General features: G+C 50.7%; 1 protein-coding gene across 3 annotated transcripts in view; it reads right to left on the bottom strand.

The window, feature by feature from the left end:
- PRSS56 (serine protease 56) overlaps positions 1 to 22,149 on the bottom strand; it is a 29,441-nt gene extending 7,292 nt beyond the window's left edge. For 2 of the 3 annotated variants that reach the window (XM_081190162.1, XM_081190164.1), the window contains exons 1-11: positions 21,271 to 22,148; positions 16,284 to 16,445; positions 15,272 to 15,472; positions 13,612 to 13,665; positions 12,159 to 12,348; positions 9,072 to 9,180; positions 8,572 to 8,731; positions 7,301 to 7,443; positions 6,153 to 6,312; positions 5,140 to 5,328; positions 1,480 to 1,641 (exon numbers count right to left, since the gene is read on the bottom strand). In XM_081190162.1, coding sequence (XP_081046288.1) covers positions 1,480 to 1,641; positions 5,140 to 5,328; positions 6,153 to 6,312; positions 7,301 to 7,443; positions 8,572 to 8,731; positions 9,072 to 9,180; positions 12,159 to 12,348; positions 13,612 to 13,665; positions 15,272 to 15,472; positions 16,284 to 16,445; positions 21,271 to 21,364 — 1,624 coding nt within the window. In that variant the 5' untranslated portion in view covers positions 21,365 to 22,148. Of the gene's footprint in view, positions 1 to 1,479; positions 1,642 to 5,139; positions 5,329 to 6,152; positions 6,313 to 7,300; positions 7,444 to 8,571; positions 8,732 to 9,071; positions 9,181 to 12,158; positions 12,349 to 13,611; positions 13,666 to 15,271; positions 15,473 to 16,283; positions 16,446 to 21,270 lie in introns of all 3 variants that reach the window. The other variant, XM_081190163.1, reaches the window with a different exon arrangement.
- Positions 22,150 to 22,372: the final 223 nt, after the last annotated feature.

Here is a 22,372-nt window from a genome sequence, read left to right as displayed (position 1 = left end):
AGTTAGGGACTTTAGCCGTAAGACAGTCATAATGTGTTCTGATGGTACTCTATCCCTGGGTAGAAATAAGGCCAGGAACTGTGTTCCTGTAGTTTTCAGTTGCAGGTGGAGATAGTTCTGGGCTCTCACAAGCCATTAGGACCAAGGTGAGTATGAGGATGAAACTCCGTTGATGAACAGCAGTGGAAATGGGGCAACAGGCATTCCTCAGGTCTAGGACTATTTGCTGCAGAGGATGCATTGCAAATTTTCTCCTGACAAAGTCAGTCTATATGCTTTGAACAGAGATATAAAGGCAGAAATTCAGCAGGGGCTGCATTTCCTGGAATAGAGAGACGATGGGGTGAAACTATAAAATTATTTGGCCGTACAAAAATGCATGCTGTTAAAGAACTAGAACTTCAATGGACATCGCAGCTTGGTTTCTGCAATTTAGCAAAACATCTTTGCCTGGGATTTTGTATAACCTGGAAGTTGGCAAGGAAATGAAATGGGAGAAACTGTGTGCCAGAACCCCAGTATTTCCTCAACAGTAGGGAGGCGGGTAGCACTGTGGTCTAAACCACTGTGCCTCTTGGGCTTGCTGATCAGAAGGTCAGTAGTTCAAATCCCTGCAACGGAGTGAGCTCCTGTTGCTCAGTCCCAGTTCCTGCCAACCTAGCAGTTCGAAAGCACGCCAGTGCAAGTAGATAAGTGCAAGTAGATAAAACAGATACCATTGTGGCAGGAAGGTAAACAGTGTTTCCGTGCACTCTGGTTTCCATTATGGCGCCCGAAGCGATTTAGTCACGCTGGCCACATGACCCGCAAAGCTGTCTGTGGACAAATACCAGCTCCCTTGGCCTGAAAGTGAGATGAGCGCTGCAACCCCATAGTCAACTTTGACTGGACTTAACTGTACAGGGGTCCTTTACCTTTTTTAAAAAAGGTAAAGGTAAAGGGACCCCTGACCATTAGGTCCAGTCGCAGACGACTCTGGGGTTGCAGCGCTCATCTCGCTTTACTGGCCAAGGGAGCCGGCGTACAGCTTCCGGGTCATGTGGCTAGCATGATGAAGCCGCTTCTGGAGAACCAGAGCAGCGTATGGAAACGCCGTTTACCTTCCCACCGGAGCAGTACCTATTTATCTACTTGCACTTTGATGTGCTTTTGAACTACTAGGTTGGCAGGAGGTGGGACCAAACAACGGGAGCTCACCCCTTCGCGGGGAATCGAACCGCCAACCTTCTGATCGGCAAGCCCTAGGTTCTGTAGTTTAACGCATAGTTCCACCCACGTCCCTACCTTTTTTTTTACCTTTACATTATTTCCTCAACACTAGCCTTCCAGAGGTTTTGGACCACAGTTCCCATCAGCTCCAGCCAGCGCTGATAGTTTGTGTAGTCCAAACCTCTGGAGTGCAACAGACCAGTGAAACCCGAGCTACAAGATCCCTTATATTGATTCTGTCTTCATCCCAAGACATGGGCCAAGGAGTACCTCTGGAATCCTGGCGTGCTCGAGGAGGGAAGAGGTGGTGGTAAACTTGCTCCATGAATTGGGGGAGGGAGTGTGTGAAGAACGAGAAGTCAATCTGAGTGCGGAAAAACTCCTCCGCCCGACGCAGGAACTCCAACAAGGTCTGAGCGTACGAGCGCAGCTCTGGGGAAAACAAGTTAAGAGCGCTATAAGAGCAACACAAGAAGGAGAGCCTTGCAGCTGGATCAGGCGAAAGGTTCTTCTGGTCCCATATCCTGCTCTCAAAAGCCCAAAAGCAAGACCTGAGCCCCACAACAACTCTCCCCACTTCTGATTCTCAGCAACTGGTATTCAAGAGGTATACTGTCTCCAACAGTGGAGGGAGAAATGTTTGTCATGGCTAGTTGCCATTGGCAGCCTTATCCTCAATTAATTTGCCTGTAAGACCCTAAGAGCAAGACTCCAATGAAAGCCTCCCATGCTGCCATCATGGGTCCCAATTGGTTCATTGGGGATGTCAAACACAGAAAGGAAGATGGCCAGATACCCAAGGACGTGCTCTATGAGGAGCTGGGTTCAGGTCCCAGGCTAGTTGGCAGACCAACTCTGCATTACAAAGATGTCTGCAAACAGGACACAAAGGCTGGCAACTTCAACCCCGCCATGTGGGAATCCCTTGCAGACAACCACAGTGCCTGGAGAGTGTCAGGGTGTGCATCCACAGCAGTGACCAAAGGAGGAATGACTGCTGGGAAGAACGCACGGTGCACCCACATCAGCACAACCAGACACCTTCATCTATTCCAGCTGCAAGAAAACTTGTCTCTCCCGTATCGTTCTCTACAGCCACAGCAGGCACTGTAACTCTCCAACGGTTTGACCCACAAAGGAGCACTCCTGAGACAGGTGGATGCCAACAACCAACAACACAGAGGTTGAATAGCCATCTGTTGGGAATTCTTTAGCTGTGACTCCCACACTGCAGGGGGTTGGACTAGATGACCTTGGGGGTACCTTCCAACTCTGCAATTCTGTGATCTGATGCTTCCCTCTCAGAGCTACTAGCTGCTTGACAGGCGTGTGATTTTCAGTGAGACCACAACCAAGGTGGGGATTAAAAGCCCATTCCAACGTGCTTCACTCAGGAAACTGGCCACTCACTGCCGTACCTATGTCTTTTAAAAAAAGCCATAAAATGTGATCATCCATTTTTCATATCATCTATCATTTGCCCCTGCATGCCTGGAAGATGGGCTCGAGTTTTTCCATTACGCCCCTTTGGGGTATTCACTTTCGTTTCTAAAAGACACTGAACAGATCACGCTTAATTCCTTACAGTCCAAAAAACTGTTATTTTACATGATTGAAAAGCTATTACTTTAAAAGAATCCGGTATGGAACTATTTTATTATCAGCTGCAAAATTTTAAAAAATAACCTGCAATTGGAAAAACTAATAACCTGTCCCTTATGTTTCTAAATGGGTTTTTTTTGGGGGGGGGGAGAAGCAGAATGGAATGTGGCATTCATGGTAAAATTAACATTATATAAAATCACAAGCAGGAAATCAAATAACTAATGAATTTCATACAGAATTGGTCAATTTTCATAATGTGCCTGCATGATATAATGTCGTATGTGCTGTGCTCATTATTTCTTCATTTATAGTATACATGATTGGATATTATTGTACTGAATTTGAGAGAGAAGGAGAATGGAAAGGACAAGGGCTCTGACGCTAGGAAGAATGTAAGGAGAGCACTGCTGGATCAGGCCAAAGGCCCATCTTGTCTAGCATCCTGGTCTCACAGTGGCCAACCACAGAATCATAGAATTGTAGAGTCGGAAGGGACCACGAGGGTCATCTAGTCCAACCCCCTACAGTGCAGGAATCTTTTGTCCAATGTGGGGCTTAAACCCATGACCCTGAGATTAAGAGTCTCATTCCCTACCAACTGAGCTATCATGGGGCAGATGCTATCATTGCTACTAGTCACCAACAACCTAATCTCTCATGAATTTATCCAATCCTCTTTTAAAGCCGTTCTGGTTGTCTTACAACCAGTCTTTGCAACGCACTCAAGAAGCCTTTTCTGTGTCTGAAGAACAGGGTAAACGTGCTTTATACAAAATAAATAATTGCACATTAGCAGGAACTTCATAATGGACCTTTCAATCTCTCACTCAGTATGTCCCCGAGCTGAGAACCAGCTTTGTCAACAGGGCCCTGGGCTCCGTAAACAGTGCTGCTCTGATCAGATCTAAGCCTCTCCTCAAAACCAACAATGCTTTGGAGAAAAACAAGTGTTTACGTAGACCTGATTAAGCCAGGAATGCCACACAGAACAATCAGCCTCCAGCGCCCAGCCTGGGAAGGACAATGGCGCTGCAGAGATCCCTCAGCAAGACATCAAGAATCCAGTCTGGCTCACTTTGGGGGTGCTTTAAGCCTCAGCAAAACAAGGCATTGAACAGAGCGCCAGAGTATATGGGAAAGAAACATAGCTTCCCAGGGACACCCTTTTAGGCAAAGGAAGCATGATGTGCTGATCTCTCACGAGTGCTGCCTTGGGGGATAGAACGCTCAAAACCAACCGCGTGAAATTCTCAAAGCATGAGGTGAGGTTCAGCTCACAGATATGGCCTTGTGAAGAATATGCAAGTTCATGTGTTAGGTCACAATTATAGAGGGAAGGAGTGGGATCCTCTGAACTCCCAAAGGCTTGATGCCTGCCTTCCTCCATGGACGCTGCGTAGGAGAAGGTAACTATCAAACCTCTGGGAAGTTTAGAGGCTTCCAGCCTTTTCCATCATAATCACAAGTTTGTTTCTGAGCTCAGTTTAAAGTGCTGGTTCTTTTAAAAGCCCTGAACAGTCTGGAAAAAAAATTATCTTAAGAACTGCCTCCATCCATGTGAAAATGCCCAACCTTTAAGATCATCTGCTGAGGACAATGCCTGCTTCCTTCCAGATCAGAAGAACAAGCTGGGGGTGGATGGACAGAGCCTTTTCCGTAGTGGCACCTGGGCCATGAAATCCCCTACTCAGAGGAGGCTCACTTCTCCCCATCACAGCTCGTCAGGCAGCTGAGACCTTCCCCCTACAAACACTCATTTATAGTTGCTTCCATTGAAAACAAGTTTCCAACAGCTGCTGTTTTTATATCGGTTGTGTTCCTACTGATAGCCATTTTTATTGTGTCATTTTAGCTTTCTTTTAATCCCTTTATAATTTTGGATTTGTTGTCTACGCTTCTCATTGGATTTGTCACCTTGAGAATAACTTCACAGGGAGGTGAGACAGAAATGTTGAAGATAAGTTTCCCTGCTGTGGACGGCTATCCCTGTGTTCATGTGAGCAGATTCCAACCATGTACTGGTTTGTGCAGTAATGGCGAGCCTTCTCCCCACACCCCAATTATCCCCACCTTGAAGAAAAGCCCACCCAAGTGGACTTATTTGCCCACATAAATGTTTACTAGACTCCCCAGGCACACCTGTATGGACCATTTGTCTCATTTCAGCAGAGAACTGTGGTTGTGGTTTTTTTAACGTCCCTGCCTGATCCCCTGGAGAGAATTGTGATCGCCGCAGGCGACAAGGCAAATGATTCTTTACAAGCTGCAATAGCCCAGGTTCTCATGCTAAAGCTGCTCCCAGCCAGCCCTTGCCATGCCACTCACCGCATTGCTGCCTCTTGGCCTTGCACTTCTCATCTGCAGCATGGGCACAAGCCGCTGGACTAGCAGAGGGGGAGCAGGGCTGAGTGTAGAAGGCACACAGGTGTGAGAGCTCCACTCGCTGCCTATCGGGTGGCATCTGAGCCAATGCCAGCAGCTCGAAGCAGGTGGGCTCCCGGCTGGAGGGCGACTCTGTGCAGAGGATTAGCAAAGGGGAATTGTTGTCAGCACTGTCCATGTGACAGGGCAGGGAGAGAGGGAGGGGCCTGACCAAGGGTCGGAAGGAACATGGATTTCCCAGCAGGGTGACCTGAAAGTCATCAAGCAGGGGTAGGCAGCGCAGCTCACTCCAGGTGTCGCGGAACTCCAACTCCCACCAGCTCCAGCCAGTGTGGCCAAAGGTCAGGGGATGATGGAAGTTGCAGTCCAACAACATATGGAGAGCAACACATTGGATGTTCCTGGCTTGTGAAGCACAAAGAGGTGCCAGAGCAAACACTGCACCCACCCTCAGTTTTGGAGTTATTCATTTGCTTGTTTCGTTTAGAGCATTTGTACTTCACTCCTTAGTCAAAAAGGCTCCCAGAGCAGCTTAAATACCATCAAAACAAGACAGTCCTTACAATTTAACAGGCTTACAATTTAACGAAACACAACACACAAGGGGAAATGTACAGGGAGGGAAGAGGAAAAATCAAAACCCAGACACCAATTTCTAAATAGTCGTTCCTATATTGGCAGGCTGGCATAGTTCAGGGACAGAAGGTGCCTGAAGTGAAATTCACTAACGCCAGACCAATCCTGAGGCCCGCTGAGTGCCTCACATCTCGCAACTGTATTTTGGAGGTACGGTTCAGAGATGTGGCTAATTCAGGCTACAGCAACTCTTCCCTGTCTGGGTACCTCCTCCATCATGTCCCCTGAACCGCACAGGTGTGACTGGCCCCAGTCAACCTCCCATTTATTCTGCCCCCCGTGGAGGAGTTGGGAGCGACAACGCCAACATTAACACTCACTCTCCATCTGCTGGTGCACCCAGTCTGTGAAGGCGGCGACGCGGGTGTACACCCCAGGCTTCCCACGCTCACCGCAGCCGTCGCCCCAGGAGGTGATCCCGTATAGCACATACCGCTCTGACAAAGGGTCCCAGCAAGTGAGTGGTCCCCCAGAGTCACCCTGGAAGGAGAAACAGCTGTGGGTCCAAAAGAGGGAAATGTGCAAGTCGAGGAATCCTGCCCCCCTGACCTTGCTGGAAAAGGCCAAAGGGCCATTCAGCGCAGAACTCTGTAGCCTACGGTGGCCAGCTGGACTGGCAGGTCTGGTGCCATGAGGACCACACACCTCAGCAGCATCCTGTTCTCACAGTGGCCAGCCAGATGCCTGTGGAGAAACACACAAGCAGGATTCGTGCGCAAGAGCAACTCTCCACCTCCCGTGGTTTTGGAGGCAGGGATGCTTCTCAGTTGCAGCTGCTGGAAACTGCAGGAGGGGAGATGGTTTTTGTGCCTGAATCCTGCTTGCGGGCTTCTCACGGGTTGGCCACTCTGAGAACAAGATCTTGGACTAAATGCAACAGGAAGGCTCTTTGGATGTTCTTATGGGAAACAGGGAGGGAGGGCTCTTGCCTGTGGGCTTCCTGGAGAAATCTGATTGGCCACTGTGAGAACAGGAGGCGGGACTACATGACCCAGCGGGGTCTTCTTAGGCTAGTTATGTGGGCATCATGGCACCACACCTGCCAGTCCAGCTGGCCACTGTGGGATACGGTGTTTTCTCTCCCCTCCATGACTCTGACCGCTTCCTGCCACTATTGCCAACTGCTGCTCCTCTGCCTCAGCACTGCTGCCGGACAGAGCCTGTCAGCTGAGCATGGAGTCGGTGGCAGCTTCTCCCCATCGCTCTCTCTTCACCACTGCTGTTTTTTCCTTGCTTTCCCGCTCTGGGCCTGAGCGAGAGGCAGGTGAACAAGCAGGAGGCAACTGTGAAGAGAAGCAGGACTATGGAGGTCCTTAGTGGAATCGTGGGATCTCAGCAGATGCCCATCCCTGCCAAGCCCTGATGCCAAATTCTGCGCCAGCAGTGTGCTGGAAATGCCAGAAGGCTACCCCCCCCCGGGCACTGCTCCACTGTCCCTCAGCTCCCCCTCCTCAGGGAGCCCCCTTACCTGGCAGGAGTCAACGCCCCCGGAGAGGAACCCAGCGCAGAACATGGCGCTGGTGAAGAGCTGGCGCCCCAGGGCACCACGGCAGATGTCTTCAGCTAGGATGGGAACCTGGGCTTCCATGACTACATCAGCTCCTGGACCATCTATGGGGCAAGCGTATGACATTATGGAGGGGCCCCAATTCCCACCACCACCTCCCCACAAAATTGCCCACCTTGGCATGGCGATGGAAGCCCTTCCCACGTGGCAGCTGGATGAAGCCACAAGGGAGAGGCCAGCCCTGCCAGTAGCCCCAGGCGTTCCATTTTTTTCTAGGGCCCAGCTCCAGATTTGGTAGGAGTTCTCATGAAAATTCCTTAGCATTTTAGTTCTCATTTATAGAATTGTAGAGCTGGAAAGGACCAAGAGGGTCATCAACGCAGCAATCCTTTGCCCAATGTGGGGCTTGAAGCCATGACCTTGAGATTAAGAGTCTCCTGCTCTAACCAACTGAGATATCCCAAATACATATTTTTGTGCGCAAATTTTTGCAACACAAGTTTCTCAGCTATTAACACATTTCTGCAATGTGTTTTCACCAATATATGCATTCACAGGCACACTTTAGCCTAGTAAAGTGCATTTTTGTATATGGCTGGAAAATGTCATCGCAAAATTCAGAGAAATGCAAATTTCAAAGGGTGGCTGTGTTTCGGTTGATGCATTGCTTTGGAAAGGGCAAATTCAGTTTGTTCAGTCAGTTATATGGGCACTGGGACCATATAACACCAGTCCTAAAGGCTCTTCATTGGCTTCCAGTGTGTTTCTGAGCACAATTCAAGGTGTTGGTGCTGACTTTTAAAGCCCTAAATGGCCTCGGCCCAGTATACCTGAAAGAGCGTCTCCACCCCCATCCTCCTCCTCCACCCCCTCCTCCGAGGGTCTTCTGCTGGTTCCCTCACTGCGAGAAGCAGAGTTACAGGGAACCAGGCAGAGGGTCTTCTCAGTAATGACACCCTCCCTGTGGAATGCCCTCCCTTCAGATGTCAAGGAGATAGAAGACATCTGAAGGCAGCCCTGTATCGGGAAGTTTTTAATGTTTGATGTTTTATTATGTTTTGATATATGCTGGGGAAACCCAGCCAGATGGGTGGGGTATGAATAATGAAATAATAATAATAATAATAATAATAATAATAATAATAATAATAAGATGTGAACTAAACCAAGTTTCTCCCCCAACCCTAGCCCCCACCCCCCACATGCTCCTGGGTTGCCCTTCCTCACACTACCTTCATAGAGTGATCCCCAGCCAATGATATAGCATGGCACCCCTGTGCCCAGTTCCATGGGTCGCTCAGGAAGGCACACTGGAGTCACCCAGGCCGACGGGGTCACGGGGCTGCTCAGTTCCAACAGAGCCACATCGTTGTGGAAGGTCTTGGGGTTGAACTGCGGGCAGAGAAAGGAGAAGTTGGGAGTGGAGAAAAGCAGAAAGGCCCTAAGAATGGGATCACTGTGGGTGGAACAGGAAGAAGAAGAGGAGTTTGGATTTGATATCCCGCTTTATCACTCCCCGAAGGAGTCTCAAAGCAGCTAACATTCTCCTTTCCCTTCCTCCCCCACAACAAACACTCTGTGAGGTGAGTGGGGCTGAGAGACTTCAGAGAAGTGTGACTGGCCCAAGGTCACCCAGCAGCTGCAGGTGGAGGAGCAGGGAAGCGAACCCGGTTCCCCAGATTACAAGTCTACTGCTCTTAACCACTACACCACACTGGCAACCCCAGCTCACCTTGGGATGGGAAAGGATGCGGCTGACTGGAACAACCCGCTCCCCTTCATCCAGCTTTGTCAGGTCGTAATCGCCCAGGACAACTGACCAGGCCAGTTCGTTTCTGCTTCTGCAGGTAGAAAGGCAGGAGGGTACGTAAGAACACAGGCCAGTAGCCCACCCAGTCCAGCATCCTGTTCTCACAGATGCCTATGGGAAGCCCACAAGGAGGATTCAAACGCATCAGCCCTCTCCCCACCTGCACCAGAAACTCACGTTCAGAACCATTACTGTCTCCGACTGTGGAGGCAGAACGTAGCCATCAGGTTTGGTAGTCACTGACAGCCTTATCCTCCATTTGTCCGATTCTCTTTTAAAGCCACCCAAGCCATGCAATTTACTCAAGTGCTCATAGGAAGAAAACAAAGCGTCGCATCTACAATTATTTGCACCGGCTAACAGATGCCAATCAGCTGTTGGATTTGGTGGCTGGCTTGAACAGTTTGGGCAGGGTTATATCTGATCAAGGAATTATGGAGCTGGGAAGGACTCTGGACCACATTCTCCTACTCAAATTTCCTTGTGTGATCTGGTCCTTGGAGGAGGATCTTCCCCAAGTCTCCTCACCTTCTGGTTGGCAGGTTTCCAGGAGTAGCAGAGCCTTTTTGGTCACAGCACCAATATAAGCCACCTTGACCTGTTAACTTGCTTATTCTTTGGCTTCTACAGAGCAGTCAAGGCTCTTGTAGTTTCAAATTATTATCATAAGGGGAAACAGTATAACAACAACACAGTGTAGAGTGCTTCTGTTCAGGGTGCCAGCCATGCCCTCCCTTCTCCCCTGGTTTTTGGCTGCTGCCCCACCACACAAAAGCAAACAGCGAGCCTTCCATGCCCACTAAGTGTGCTCAATGGATGTCGGCCAGATCCAATTTTCACTTTAACTGGAGCCAACTGGTTTTCCCGACGCCAGGGGGCAGCAAAGACTGGAGGAAGCTGGACTTTGCTCACTAAGAACATTAAAAGAACCCCGCTGGATGAGGTCAATGTCTTGCCCAGCATCCTGTTCTCATGGTTGCCAACCAGATGACTACTGGAGGCTTGCAAGCAGGTTCTCAGTAGGACAGCCCTCTGCCTCATGTGATACATAGCAACTGTTTGTGGTCTTGGTTGACCACAAACTTGACATGAGCCAACAGTGTGCTTCTCAATATTCTCTGTTTGGCCTCTGTTATTTTCTCCCACCGATAGGGGACCCACTTAAGGACTCTATGTGGGCTCTTGGATAAGGGAAAAGGAGCAGTTTTTTCTTATAACAGTTGGGAGGAATATCCCATGTCTGCATCCCCTCCAACATTCCCCTGAAGAAAATCGGGGCACGTAAAATTGGGGTGTCCATCTTTGGGTGCCGCAAAACACAGCGAAAACACAGCACCAGTGCAAGAACCAGTGCTGGCTGCAAGCACCAGCTCATCCCTGGGACTTTCTAGGATCAAATCAGAAGCCAGGGCGGAGAGCAGTACAGGTGAAAAGGATCTAGGAGTCTTGGTTGACCACAAACTTGACATGAGCCAACAGTGTGACGCGGCAGCTAAAAAAGCCAATGCAGTTCTGGGCTGCATCAATAGGAGTATAGCATCTAGATCAAGGGAAGTAATAGTGCCACTGTATTCTGCTCTGGTCAGACCTCACCTGGAGTACTGTGTCCAGCTCTGGGCACCACAGTTCAAGAAGGACACTGACAAACTGGAACGTGCCCAGAGGAGGGCAACCAAAATGGTCAAAGGCCTGGAAACGATGCCTTATGAGGAACGGCTAAGGGAGCTGGGCATGTTTAGCCTGGAGAAGAGGAGGTTAAGGGGTGATATGATAGCCATGTTCAAATATATAAAAGGATGTCACATAGAGGAGGGAGAAAGGTTGTTTTCTGCTGCTCCAGAGAAGCGGACACGGAGCAATGGATCCAAACTACAAGAAAGAAGATTCCACCTAAACATTAGGAAGAACTTCCTGACAGTAAGAGCTGTTTGACAGTGGAATTTGCTGCCAAGGAGTGTGGTGGAGTCTCCTACTTTGGAGGTCTTTAAGCAGAGGCTTGACAACCATATGTCAGGAGTGCTCTGATGGTGTTTCCTGCTTGGCAGGGGGTTGGACTCGATGGCCCTTGTGGTCTCTTCCAACTCTATCATTCTATGATTCTATGATTCTAACTGCTATTCAGAGGCCAGACAATGCTGGATTACAGCTTCCAGTGGCACAATTGGCAAGGAATGATTGGAATCCAACAGCATCTGCAGGGCCACAGGCTCACCATCCTTGGTGTAAGTCAGGGGTGGGTAACCCTTTCAAGACAGAGGGCCACATTCCCTTCTGGACAACCTTACAGGGGCGGGGACAGAGACCAATGTGGGTGGAGCAACTCTTGCAAATTTTCCCTTTTGATCCTTAACCTCCACTGCCATGTGGGATATCTTTGGGAGAAGAAAAGGCTGAGGAGTAAACCCTACACAAATCTGGAGTAGAGACCCTAAGACAGTTGGGTGGGCACCTTGTACGCTTCCTTCCAGCAACTCCTGCAGCGAAACTGGTGCCAAAGGTATTGCTCTGCTTTCCTTTGGATCTTATCAGCAAGGCTGGGGGGGGGGTCGGGGTCTTGTCGTCTGGGCAGCCCAAGACCTTCCTACACACTGCCCAGGCTTGCACACACTTTGGTGCTGCTAATGCAGCAGTTTTAACTCCACCCCTGGAGGCACACACCATTGTTTCTTGAGACAGGCTAGTTTCTACACATGCTCACACACTCCTCTCTAATCTCCAAGCAATCAACAGGCATTACCTGCCAGGCCAATGCACTCAATGACAGCATGAAGTCTGGCTGGTGAGGGTGTGGCCTTGAGAGAGCCCTGAGGGTCAGAAATAGAGGCCTGGTGGGGCACATTCGGCACCAGGACTTGAGATTCCTCACACTGGTTCCAATGCCACAGCAGTCTTTTTTAAAAAAACTGCAAACTGTTTCATGAATTTCACTGAGTAGCAGTACGTTTTTGAAATGAAGACATGCATGTGTGAATGCAAGACCTGGAGTCTTTTCCCAGAGCGCAGCCTTACCCCGTGAAGCAGTGGGCTGCCGTGAGGACCCAAGCATCCCCCACTAGCACCCCACCGCACATCAGCTCTCCGTTGAGCCGAACAGACACCAGCCAAGGCCACGCGCCAGGCCAGGCTTTGCTGCCTCCCACGATCTTTGCCTTCGCCATCGTTGCGTTGGGAGCTGGCATCCCGCGGTGCCCGCACAGCCCTGGCAATTGAAACAAAAGGAAGAAGTTAGGGGACATTGTGGGGCGGCTGTCAAGACTCATGATCATAGTCCAATAGCTGGGCCTGGAAGATTCACAACCAAGTCTCAGTTCTGCCATGATGAACTCATTTGGGGGCAAACTGCCTTCTCTCCACAGCCCCAACTCTGAAATGGGAATAGTAAACCAGGTTCTAAGGTTTCACAGGAGCACTGAAAAAGTACAGAATGGGTAACTGGGCACCAATTCTGGCTACCTAGTAATCTCTACTTTCAAATTAATTTTGTTTTTGTTTTTTAAAAAAAAAGAAAGCTAATAGATATTATGGGACCTGGAACTGTGCATCTGACGAAAATGTCAGAAGCCATTGCACTGCAGATAAGATTTTTGAAATAGTGCCCTACATGGCTCTCCCTGCATACTCACGATCTAGAAAATGCTGAATAAACTGGGGAACACAGCATCAATTGCATGCTACAAAATTGCACAACTCCATTTGCATTGTGCAATGCAGGCCAACTGCAGTTTTCTGCTTTGCTTTCCCCTAGCATAATGTATTTCTGTATGCTACACACAGAAACATATGCATTTTTATGCACACTTTACCCTGGCATGTGCATTTTTGCACACACTGCCTGCCTGTAGATATCGGACTGCCAAATCTGAAGAAGGGTGATTTTTGAAGGAGGACTGCGTATCAGTTCATGTACTGTTTAGGAAAGTGTGGATTTGGCACGTTCACCTTTGAATGCGAAGTGGATGAAATCCCCCTGCCAAATCAACAACCCTAAAAGTATGACTTGGTTGGATCCCACCCCTGACTGCCAGGACCCAGACAGTGGAAACCTCTCCTTTCCCCCAAAACCTATGGGCAGCAAACACACAGAGCACAGCAGTGGCTGCTTTGGGAGGAGGAAGCAGTGGTCTGTGTGCTCATGTAGCTGTCAAGCTTCATCCCAATTAACAAGGCGAGTGTTTTGTCCCTGGAGAGCAGTGCTCGGCCCAGTGGCCCTGTCAGCGCCCAACGCTGACCTTTCCCCTTGCAGGAAGCATTGGGAAACAGATGCTGGTGCATGGGGCCCCCGGAGCCCTGTGGCGCTGAGGCTGTCAAAGGGAATTGAGAAACAGTGATGCACGCGAAGGAGCATCCGCCTGGGGGAGGATTAGCGGGGCCAGAGCCTCCAGGGGTGACTTTCGAGCCCTGCTCCACCCCACTTCTGGGAAGGTGGAGTTTTCTGTGACTGCGCCAGTGGTGGCATCCTCACCTGGATCGGACTGGTCTGCCACTGTGTTCAAATAGTCCATGTCGCTTTCCAGCCCTGCAAGGGGGGACGAGGGAGAGGGGATTAGATGGGCCATCGTAACAATATATTATACTATGTTGGGTGGCTTCCAACATAATATAAAAATACAGCAAAACATCAAACATTAAAAACTTCCTGACACAGGGCTGCCTTCAGTTGTCTATATAGGTAAAGGTAAGGGAACCCCTGACCATTAGGTCCAGTCGTGGCCGACCCTGGGGTTGCGGCGCTCATCTCGCTTTATTGGCCTAGGGAGCCAGCGTACAGCTTCCGGGTCATGTGGCCAGCATGACTAAGCTGCTTCTGGCAAACCAGAGCAGCACATGGAAACACCGTTTACCTTCCCGCCGGAGTGGTACCTATTTATCTACTTGTACTCTGATGTGCTTTCAAACTGCTAGGTTGGCAGGAGCAGGGACCAAGCAACGGGAGCTCCCCCTGTTGCGGGGATTTGAACCACCGACCTTCTGATCAGCAAGTCCTAGGCTCTGTGATTTAACCCACAGTGCCACCCGCGTCCCTAGTTGTCTATATAAAAACATAAGAAAAGGTTCCTGGAGCAGGCCAATGGCCCATCAAAGTCCAGCATCCTGTTCTCGCCGTGGCCAACTGGATGCCTGTTACGGGATACCCAGAAGCAGGAGACAAGCACGAGAGCAGCTTCCCCTTCTGTTGTTTCCAACAACTGGGGCTCAGAAGCATTGCTTCCTCCGACTGCAGAGGGAGAGAACAGTCATTATGGCAGTAGCCATCCATAACGCTCTCCTCCATGAATTGGCCTAATCCTCTTTTAATGTCGTCTGGTTTGGTGGCCATCGATCCATAGCAAGGATCTTGGCTCAGGGATGGCTGGGCAGGGAGGGGGCAAAGGACACATCATCGCAGAAGAAGATACAGATTGATGAACGAATCACATGCACCAATTACACGTGCAGATGAAAGTTTCAAAACAATTCCTGCAACTTGGATAGAAATGCACCTGATCGAGTTGCAGTGGGACCAAGCGACCCATGTGTGGCTGCTTAGTCTCTTCCAACTCTATGATTCTATGATTCCAGTCTGCTGCCGAGGTGTTTACTGCGGATGTCAAGGCCCCTATACTGTGGGTCTCCTTTAAACCAAACTCAGGCCTTCAAACAGAGGCCTGTTCTCCAGCAGCCCTTCAAGTAGGGGGCTGGTTCTCTTGGAAGCCGGAGACTCAAATGACGATTAGGAAACCCGACTGGGAAAGCAAGGGCTTCTCTTCCACCAGGGCTCTAAAGAGTGCAATAGGGTGTGCAGAGCACAACACCAGTCTTCCCCCAACCTGGTGCCCCCAAATGCTTGGGACTACAATTCCCATCGGTCCCAGCCGGCACGGATGGGAGTTGTAGTCCAAAACCTCTGGAGGGCATCCATTGCTGGCTGGGGCTGGCTGGGGTTGTGGTCCAAAGCATTGGGAAGGCAGGAAAGTGGGAGAGGTTGCACTGGGTGGTGGTCCCTGACTTATTATTGCCCATCCACCATCACCAGCCACAGTGCAGCCTCCATCACACAGCGCTAGGTGTAGAGCAAGGCCAGAGAAGCCCAAGGAGCCGCCCCCCACCCACCCACCTTGCCCTCCCACCGGCATGTCACTCACGGCATTCCTGCAGGCGGAGCTGGCAATGGCTGACCATGAGGCGTATGCAGCTGTCGGGGGACATTTCCTGGCCTGAGCAGAGGCGTCGGTATGGAGCACACGCTTTGCTGAGGGCCCAGCTCTGGGCAGGCTGCTCTGGGATGGCCTGGGCTTGCAGGACGGCTTCACAGCTGGGCAGGGAGCCCAGGGGCAACTCCGAGGCTGCGGAGAGAGGAAGACCTAGAAGCCCACTCCCAGGTCACCCCAAGGTCCTTTGGATGCTCTGAGCGAGCCAAAATCTCCTCTCCCACCCCTCCCCAACACACGCCTCTTATTGGATGTCGAACAGCATCAACCAATGATCAAAGGTGGCTTGGGGGCTTGCTTTTTCATTTGAAATATCTGCCGCTTCTCTATTTGTTTGTTTGTTTGTTTGTTTATTGCATTCATGCATTCACCTTTTTCTTCCAAGGGTATCACAGTGGCATGTAAATGGTCCTCCTCCCCCTCCCCATTTCACCCTCACAACAACCCTGTGAGGTAGTTTAGACTGGGAGATGGTGACTGACTCCAAGATCAGTGAGCTTCATGGCTGTGTGGGAATTTGAACCCGGGTCTCCCAGGTCATATTCCAATGCTCTAACACTTGCTTTTCAGGAGTTTCCCTATCCCTCCATTGCTTCCTCCCCTTTCTGGTGCTCATGCCCCTGCACAGCTGATGGAAACAAAAAGGTCAGGATGCACTGAGAGATCTCAGGCTGATTTTCAGTAGATGGGGCTAAGGCCTGCCTAGCCCAGCAGCCGATTTAGGTGACTGAAATTAAGGAAGCTGCCAAGGCAGGCGCGGACTTTTGCGCAACAGGGCTGTGAGCTCAGTGCATGCTCAGAGGCACCCTGGTTTTCCTCCTTCTATTCTGCCTATAATTCTTTTGCACCCGGCTCTGTGGTTCATAGATGTTGGGGTTCTAGTAAAAGTCCCGTGGGGACCCAGCAATGCCCCCCCCCAAGAGGCTGAAACAGGGGAAACACTTACGGACACATTCCCTGGTCCGATTGCCACAGTTCCCAAAGAGGCAGAGCACGCACTCCTCACATTCCTGCAGGCGTCGCGCATGCTCCAACAACGCCCCTTCCAGGGACAGCAGGGCACTTTTCATGGCGGCTTCCAGCACCAGCGTCCCACGGTTGGACAGAGCTGCAAAGGGGCAAGACATAGAGAGGCTAATGTTAAGCAGGGGAAAGGGGGTGCTTTTTGGTGAGGGGGAGGGATCAGCAGTGGAAGCGGGTGCTTACTCCTTCCCCTGCCAGCTGCTTCTCCCCTGCAAATGCCCACCACAGCCATTTCAGGGACTGGGAGGCAGCCCGCTGCAAATAAAAAACATCTTACGGGGTGCATTTATAGAAGAGAAGGAGTAAGTGTGGGAAAGATGAAGCTCCCCTACTCCAGCCTGCTCACCACCCACTGCAAATGTACCCTCTCGCTCAGGCTCTCGTTTAGGGAACGCAACCTTTTTTGTGGCAGGGTTGCCAACTTCTCTGCCAGCCTTTGCAGCTGTGTCTTTACAAGTACGTTGATGAGCAGGGATGAGTGGCGGGGATGAGAAGGGGGCACCTGGCGGGGCGTGGAAGAGACCCACACTTTTACCACCTGCAAACATCAAGCTGCAGCTTAAAGGCAGGGCCACAGAGTCGGTGGGGAAACCGGCAGGCCTACTTTGCGGAACTGGTAAGATTGGAATTCAAAAAAGTACTCCGAGTCTTTCCAGATCGTGGAGGGTCCAAACGGAAAGAAGGACATGCAGGTGTTATGAACCAGTACAAGAAAAACAGGTTGGAGCCTGCTGTCTCTGCCTCCACACTTTCTGCATAACTTCTGAAAAAGCTGGTGTAAATACAATAGTCCACACAGTAGTCTCTATCTGTGTAATTGAGATCTCTGTTTTACTAACCTGTGCACATGCAAGCTATTTCAGAAACTGGAAAGCAGGGGAGCAAATCAGGCACAATCCCACTCCCCACTCTACACAGGCTCATGTGTGTACTCCTTTTGTCACCATTAAAAACACTCTGGCTGCTATCATTGAGGACATAGGAAGAGCCTTGCTGGAACAGGCCAATGGCCCACTTAGGCCAGCATCCCGTTCTCAAAGTGGCCAGCCAGATGCCTGTGGGAATCCCTCAAGCAGGATTAGAACGGAAGAGCAACTCTCCCCTCCTGAGGTTTCCAGCCACTGGGATTCAGAAGCGTTGCTCCCTCTGATTGTGGAGGCAGATCACAGCCGTCACCATGGCTCTATGAATTTGTCTAATCCTCTTCTGAAGCCGTATATGTTGGTGGCCATGTGCTAAACTGTAAATATTTTAATTATTTGATGCGATTTACATACTGCTTAATCATCCCTAAGTGGTTTATATAAAATATAAAATGTTTTGTTAAAAATAAATACTGGGTGTTCAAAATAAGTTATTTAGAATGTATCAAAACATAAGCAAAATCAGCCGTTATTAGAATATATGTATGCATAATCAAATGGAATGACGTGTCTGGGAAGGCTTCCCTAAACACCAAAAGTCTTTAGCAGGCACTAAAAACACCACCATGAAGGTGCCTGCCTAATATCAATGGGCAGGGAGTTCCACTGTGAAGGACCGATTCCTTGCAAGTGCAAAACAAACATTGATGTGGCACTGGCAAAAGTATATATGGATGTTGCGTAGGAGTAAGAATTGTCAACGGTTTTAAAAAAACAGAGCAAATTGGCCCTGGCAATACCTTGGAGCGAAAACGACAGGCGTTGGGAAAGTGACAGTTAGGGCAGTCCGTTGTTGGATGGGCATACCAATGGCTCCAGCCAACTTCCCCGTTTGGCCTGGCTGCATTCAATTTTTCTTATTCCCCACCCCGCCCCCAAGTTGGCTTGATCTCTGTTACAAAGGCGAAGGATTTCCCAGAAGTGTTTGGCTGAGGGCATCTGGTATCAAATAATCCCAGCGCCCTCTGCCAAACTGTGTCTGCATTCACTTTGCAGTGACGATCGCAGAACCGAGAGGGAGGTGCATGCCGGCTTACATACATGGAACAGGTGAAGATGGAGAAAGTCAAACTAGAACTAAAGGCACCAGGTGGCTGGGCCATACAGTGGTGCCTCGCAAGATGAAAAGAATCCGTTCTGTGATTCTCTTCGTCTAGCGGTTTTTTCGTCTTGCGAAGCAAGCCCATTGATGGATTAGCGGATTAGCGCTATTAGTGGCTTATCTGCTGATCGGATCAGCTGATAAGCGGCTTAGCGGCTTAGAAAAAGGGGGGGGGAACCAGCAGGAACTCGCAAGACATTGTCGTCTTGCGAAGCAAGCCCATAGGAAATTCGTTTTGCGAAGCACCTCCAAAACGGAAAACTCTTCCGTCTAGCGAGTTTTCCGTCTTGCGAGGCATTCGTCTTGCGGGGCACCACTGTAGTTCATGGGGGGGGGGCGGATTGAGCACCTGCTCTCCATGCAGAAGGTCCCAGGTTCAATCCCTAGCAGCTGGGGGGAAACGTCCAGTATGAAACCAGGGAGACCCGCTGCCAGTCAGTGCAGGAAATACTGAGCTAAATGGGTCATTGGTCTGACTCAGGAGAAGGCAGCTTCCCATGCTCTAGAAGTGTGTAGGCACATGGGTCTACCATGCATAGAAGAAGACTGAAAACAAGGAGAGAGAAAGATGGGAGACATAGGAAGATGCCATATAAAGTCAGGACATTAGTCCAGCTCTGTACTGACTGGCAACAGCTGTTTCAGGCATACGCCTCTCTCCCAGCCCAACTGGAAATGCCAAGGACTGAGCAATGCCCAGCTGCTGATCTTTCTCCAAAGGGAGAGAGGACACGAGTGCAGACAGGATAGGAGCACATGAAGCCGCCTCATTCGGAGTCAAACCAATGGTTCACCTAGCACAACGTTGTCCCCACTGACTGGCTGCAACTCTCCAGGATTTCAGGCAAGGGCTTTCCCCAGAGTCGTACAGCTGGAAGGGACCCCGAGGGTCATCTAGTCCAACCCCCTGCAATGCAGGAATCTCAGCCAAAGCATCCCTGACAGTTGGCCATCCAACCTCTGCTTAAAAACATCCAAGGAAGGAGAATCCACCACTTTCCGAGAGAGTCTGTCCCAATGTAAACAGCTCTTACTGTCAGAAAGTTTCCCCCCGATGTTTAGTCAGAATCTCCTTTCTTGTAACTTGAAGCCATGGGTTCGAGTCCTACCTTGCGGAGCAGGAGAAAACAAGCTTGCTCCCTCCTCCATGAGAAACCCCTTAAGATGTCTGAATATTGCTGTCATATCTCCTCTCAGTCTCCTCTTTTCCAGGTTACCTGACGATGCTGGGACTAAACTCGGGACCGTCTGCATGCAAACAAGGCTACAGTATGCCAGAAGTGTCCGTTCTCCTTCCGCTCCCCGCTTTTACGATATACGATATACTTTATTGTCATTGTCCCATGCAGAACAATGAAATTGAAAAACTACTACAAAACTACATAAAACATTCAAAAAACCCTAAAAACTCTGAAACCCCATTTTAAAATACACTATACTATAGAGACCCCTTATGCTGCGTTTAGAACCAGAATTGCATTTGCGTAGAAACTGTTTATCAGGCAGCTAGTCCTGGCCTTTATAACCCTATACCTTCTTCCAGAAGGCAGAAGCTGAAAGAGATCATTTACTAACCTGGTATCAAGTCAGAGTGCTAGTGACTTAAAGACCTGATGTCGGGGCAGAGAGTCGCAGGTTCAAATCCCCCCTCAGTCAGCCATGGACTCCCTAAAGCAGCCTTGGGCAAGCCATTATGCATTCAAGCCCAGCCTTCCTCTCCCCATTTGCTAACATGGGGGTGGGTGGGTGAGTGGGAGAGAAATACTGCTAGTCTGCTTTACAAGGTTGTCATTCAGATTATGGAAACAGCCAACGTGAAGCACTCTATAGCAGTCTATGATATATGGCCACAGCTCAGTGGTAGATCCACCTGTTTGGCATGCAGAAGGTCCCGGGTTAAAAGAACCTGGAAGAGGACGTTACCGGCCTTATTGCATCTCTGTATCGAGAATGAACAGCACCTGTTGATTTTTTACCTGCAGTAAAAGGTAAAGGTAAAGGGACCCCTAACCGTTAGGTCCAGTCGTGACCGACTCTGGGGTTGCGGCGCTCATCTTGCTTTATTGGCCGAGGGAGCCAGCATACAGCTTCCGGGTCATGTGGCTGGCATGACTAAGAACCAGAGCAGTGCAAGGAAACACCGTTTACCTTCCCGCTGGAGCGGTACCTATTTATCTACTTGCACTTTGACGTGCTTTCGAACTGCTAGGTTGGCAGGAGCAGGGACCGAGCAACGCGGGGATTCGAACCGCCGACCTTCTGATCGGCAAGTCCTAGGCTCTGTGGTTTAACCCACAGCGCCACCCGCGTCCCTTTAACTTGCAGTATCGCTGTTAAAAAACCCCCAGAAAAGTCATAGGGGATGTGGGGTAACAACAGTGTCCAGTTCAACAGCTAAGCAGCTGCTCTGCATGCAGAAGGCCCCAGGTTCAAATCTCTGAAACAACCAGTTAAAAGAGCCTGGAGTTGGAAAACGGGCTCTGCCTGAGCCCTATGGTGTCTACAGGAACAAGGGAAACAATCTGCCCTGCACTGAATCACATCACTGGCCCACCTGGTTCAGTGTTGCTTCCACTGACCGGCAGCAACTCTCCAGGGTTTTTAGATGGGGGTGAGGTCACCCCCAAACCTATTTGGGGACTACAGCTGCCAAAGCTGCTCCCCTTGAGCTGCAGCCCTTCCCTTCAGTATGCCTGCTCCTGAAACCTCTGCTGCGCTAACCACTGCGCGACACTGCCTCCCCAAGCAGGGAGTGTAATAAAAACCAGGTGCTCATTGAGCCATTAAAATAAAGATACATATTGACATGGCTATATCGATATACAGAAATAAAAAATGATGACTAAATCCAGGTCGTCCCTCTCCCAGGCGGACGCTGCTCTTACCTCGCAAGGCGCCGGGGGGCATCGGGCAGAGCTCCTTGCCCAGGGGGGCGGCCAGGGCCCGATCCACCAGCAGCAGCAGCACCAGGGGACCCATCGCCTCCGGGGCGGCGTGGGGTGCGAAGGAGGGAAGAGGAGAAGGAGAGGGAGAAGGAGCCTCCCTTTCCCCACGGGGCGAGCGGAGCGGCTGCCGCCGAGGCCGCCCTTGCGCGCCTATATGCGGTGCCCTCGGGGGTGGGGGGACCCGCACAGACGACGCTCATGTTTTTTTGTGGGGGGGGGGGGAGAGCACACCGAAAGAATAAATGATAATAAATAAATAAACGCGAGAGAATTCATTCATTAGGGCCGGCAGCGGTGCCAGGCGAGGGTCCTGCCATTGGGGCGGTGAGAAGGGGAGGCGCGCGAGGACCAGCGCGGCGGCTTCATTAGGGGAGCCCGGCCGGGCCCTGGTTCAGCCCCGCTGCGCGCCGCCGAGGAGGAGGAGGAGGCGGCCGCGCTGAATAGGCCCTTTGTGAGCCCGGGCGGGGGCCGGCGGCCATCAAAAGGCTCCCCGCTTAATGATCAGAGGCGGCCCGCCTCGCTTGATCATGCTCGCGCTTTTGTCCTCGGCCGCCGAGCGCCGTGGCCTCGGCTGAGGGGAGAGGAGAGGCCGGGCCTCCCCTCGCTCGCTCCCCTCAGCAAAGGCGAGGCCTGGGAGGGGAGATAAACGAAGCAAGGCCTTGTTCCCTCACACGAACACACACACGTGTCAAGTGCCTAGCGTGAACCTGCACACAAGATACACGCGCAGGCCTCTCTAAGCAGGCCGTGGCGCTTTCCGCGCGCTTTCGCCGCCGCCTTTACGCGACGACGGGCGGCCGCCTCAAAGGCAAGGCCCGGGGCTGAGGCGCGAAGGCCGCTGGTGTGGTTCTGTGTTAGGGCACGTGCCTCTTGTTTATTTATTGCGCTTATGCTCCAGGAGAGTCTTTCCACCCGTTTCACCCTCCTCACACCACAACCCTGTGAGGTCGGTTCGGCTAAGAGGCCGTGACTGGGCCAATGGCAATACTGTAGTATATACACAAAGTATCAAATGTGGTGACAGTAATAATAATGCAACAAA

Source organism: Podarcis bocagei, assembly GCF_964188305.1.
Source record: "Podarcis bocagei genome assembly, chromosome: 4".
Lineage (NCBI taxonomy): Eukaryota > Metazoa > Chordata > Lepidosauria > Squamata > Lacertidae > Podarcis > Podarcis bocagei.
The sequence above is the reverse complement of the archived record's forward strand: the minus strand, read 5'-3'. Positions and strand labels throughout refer to the sequence as shown.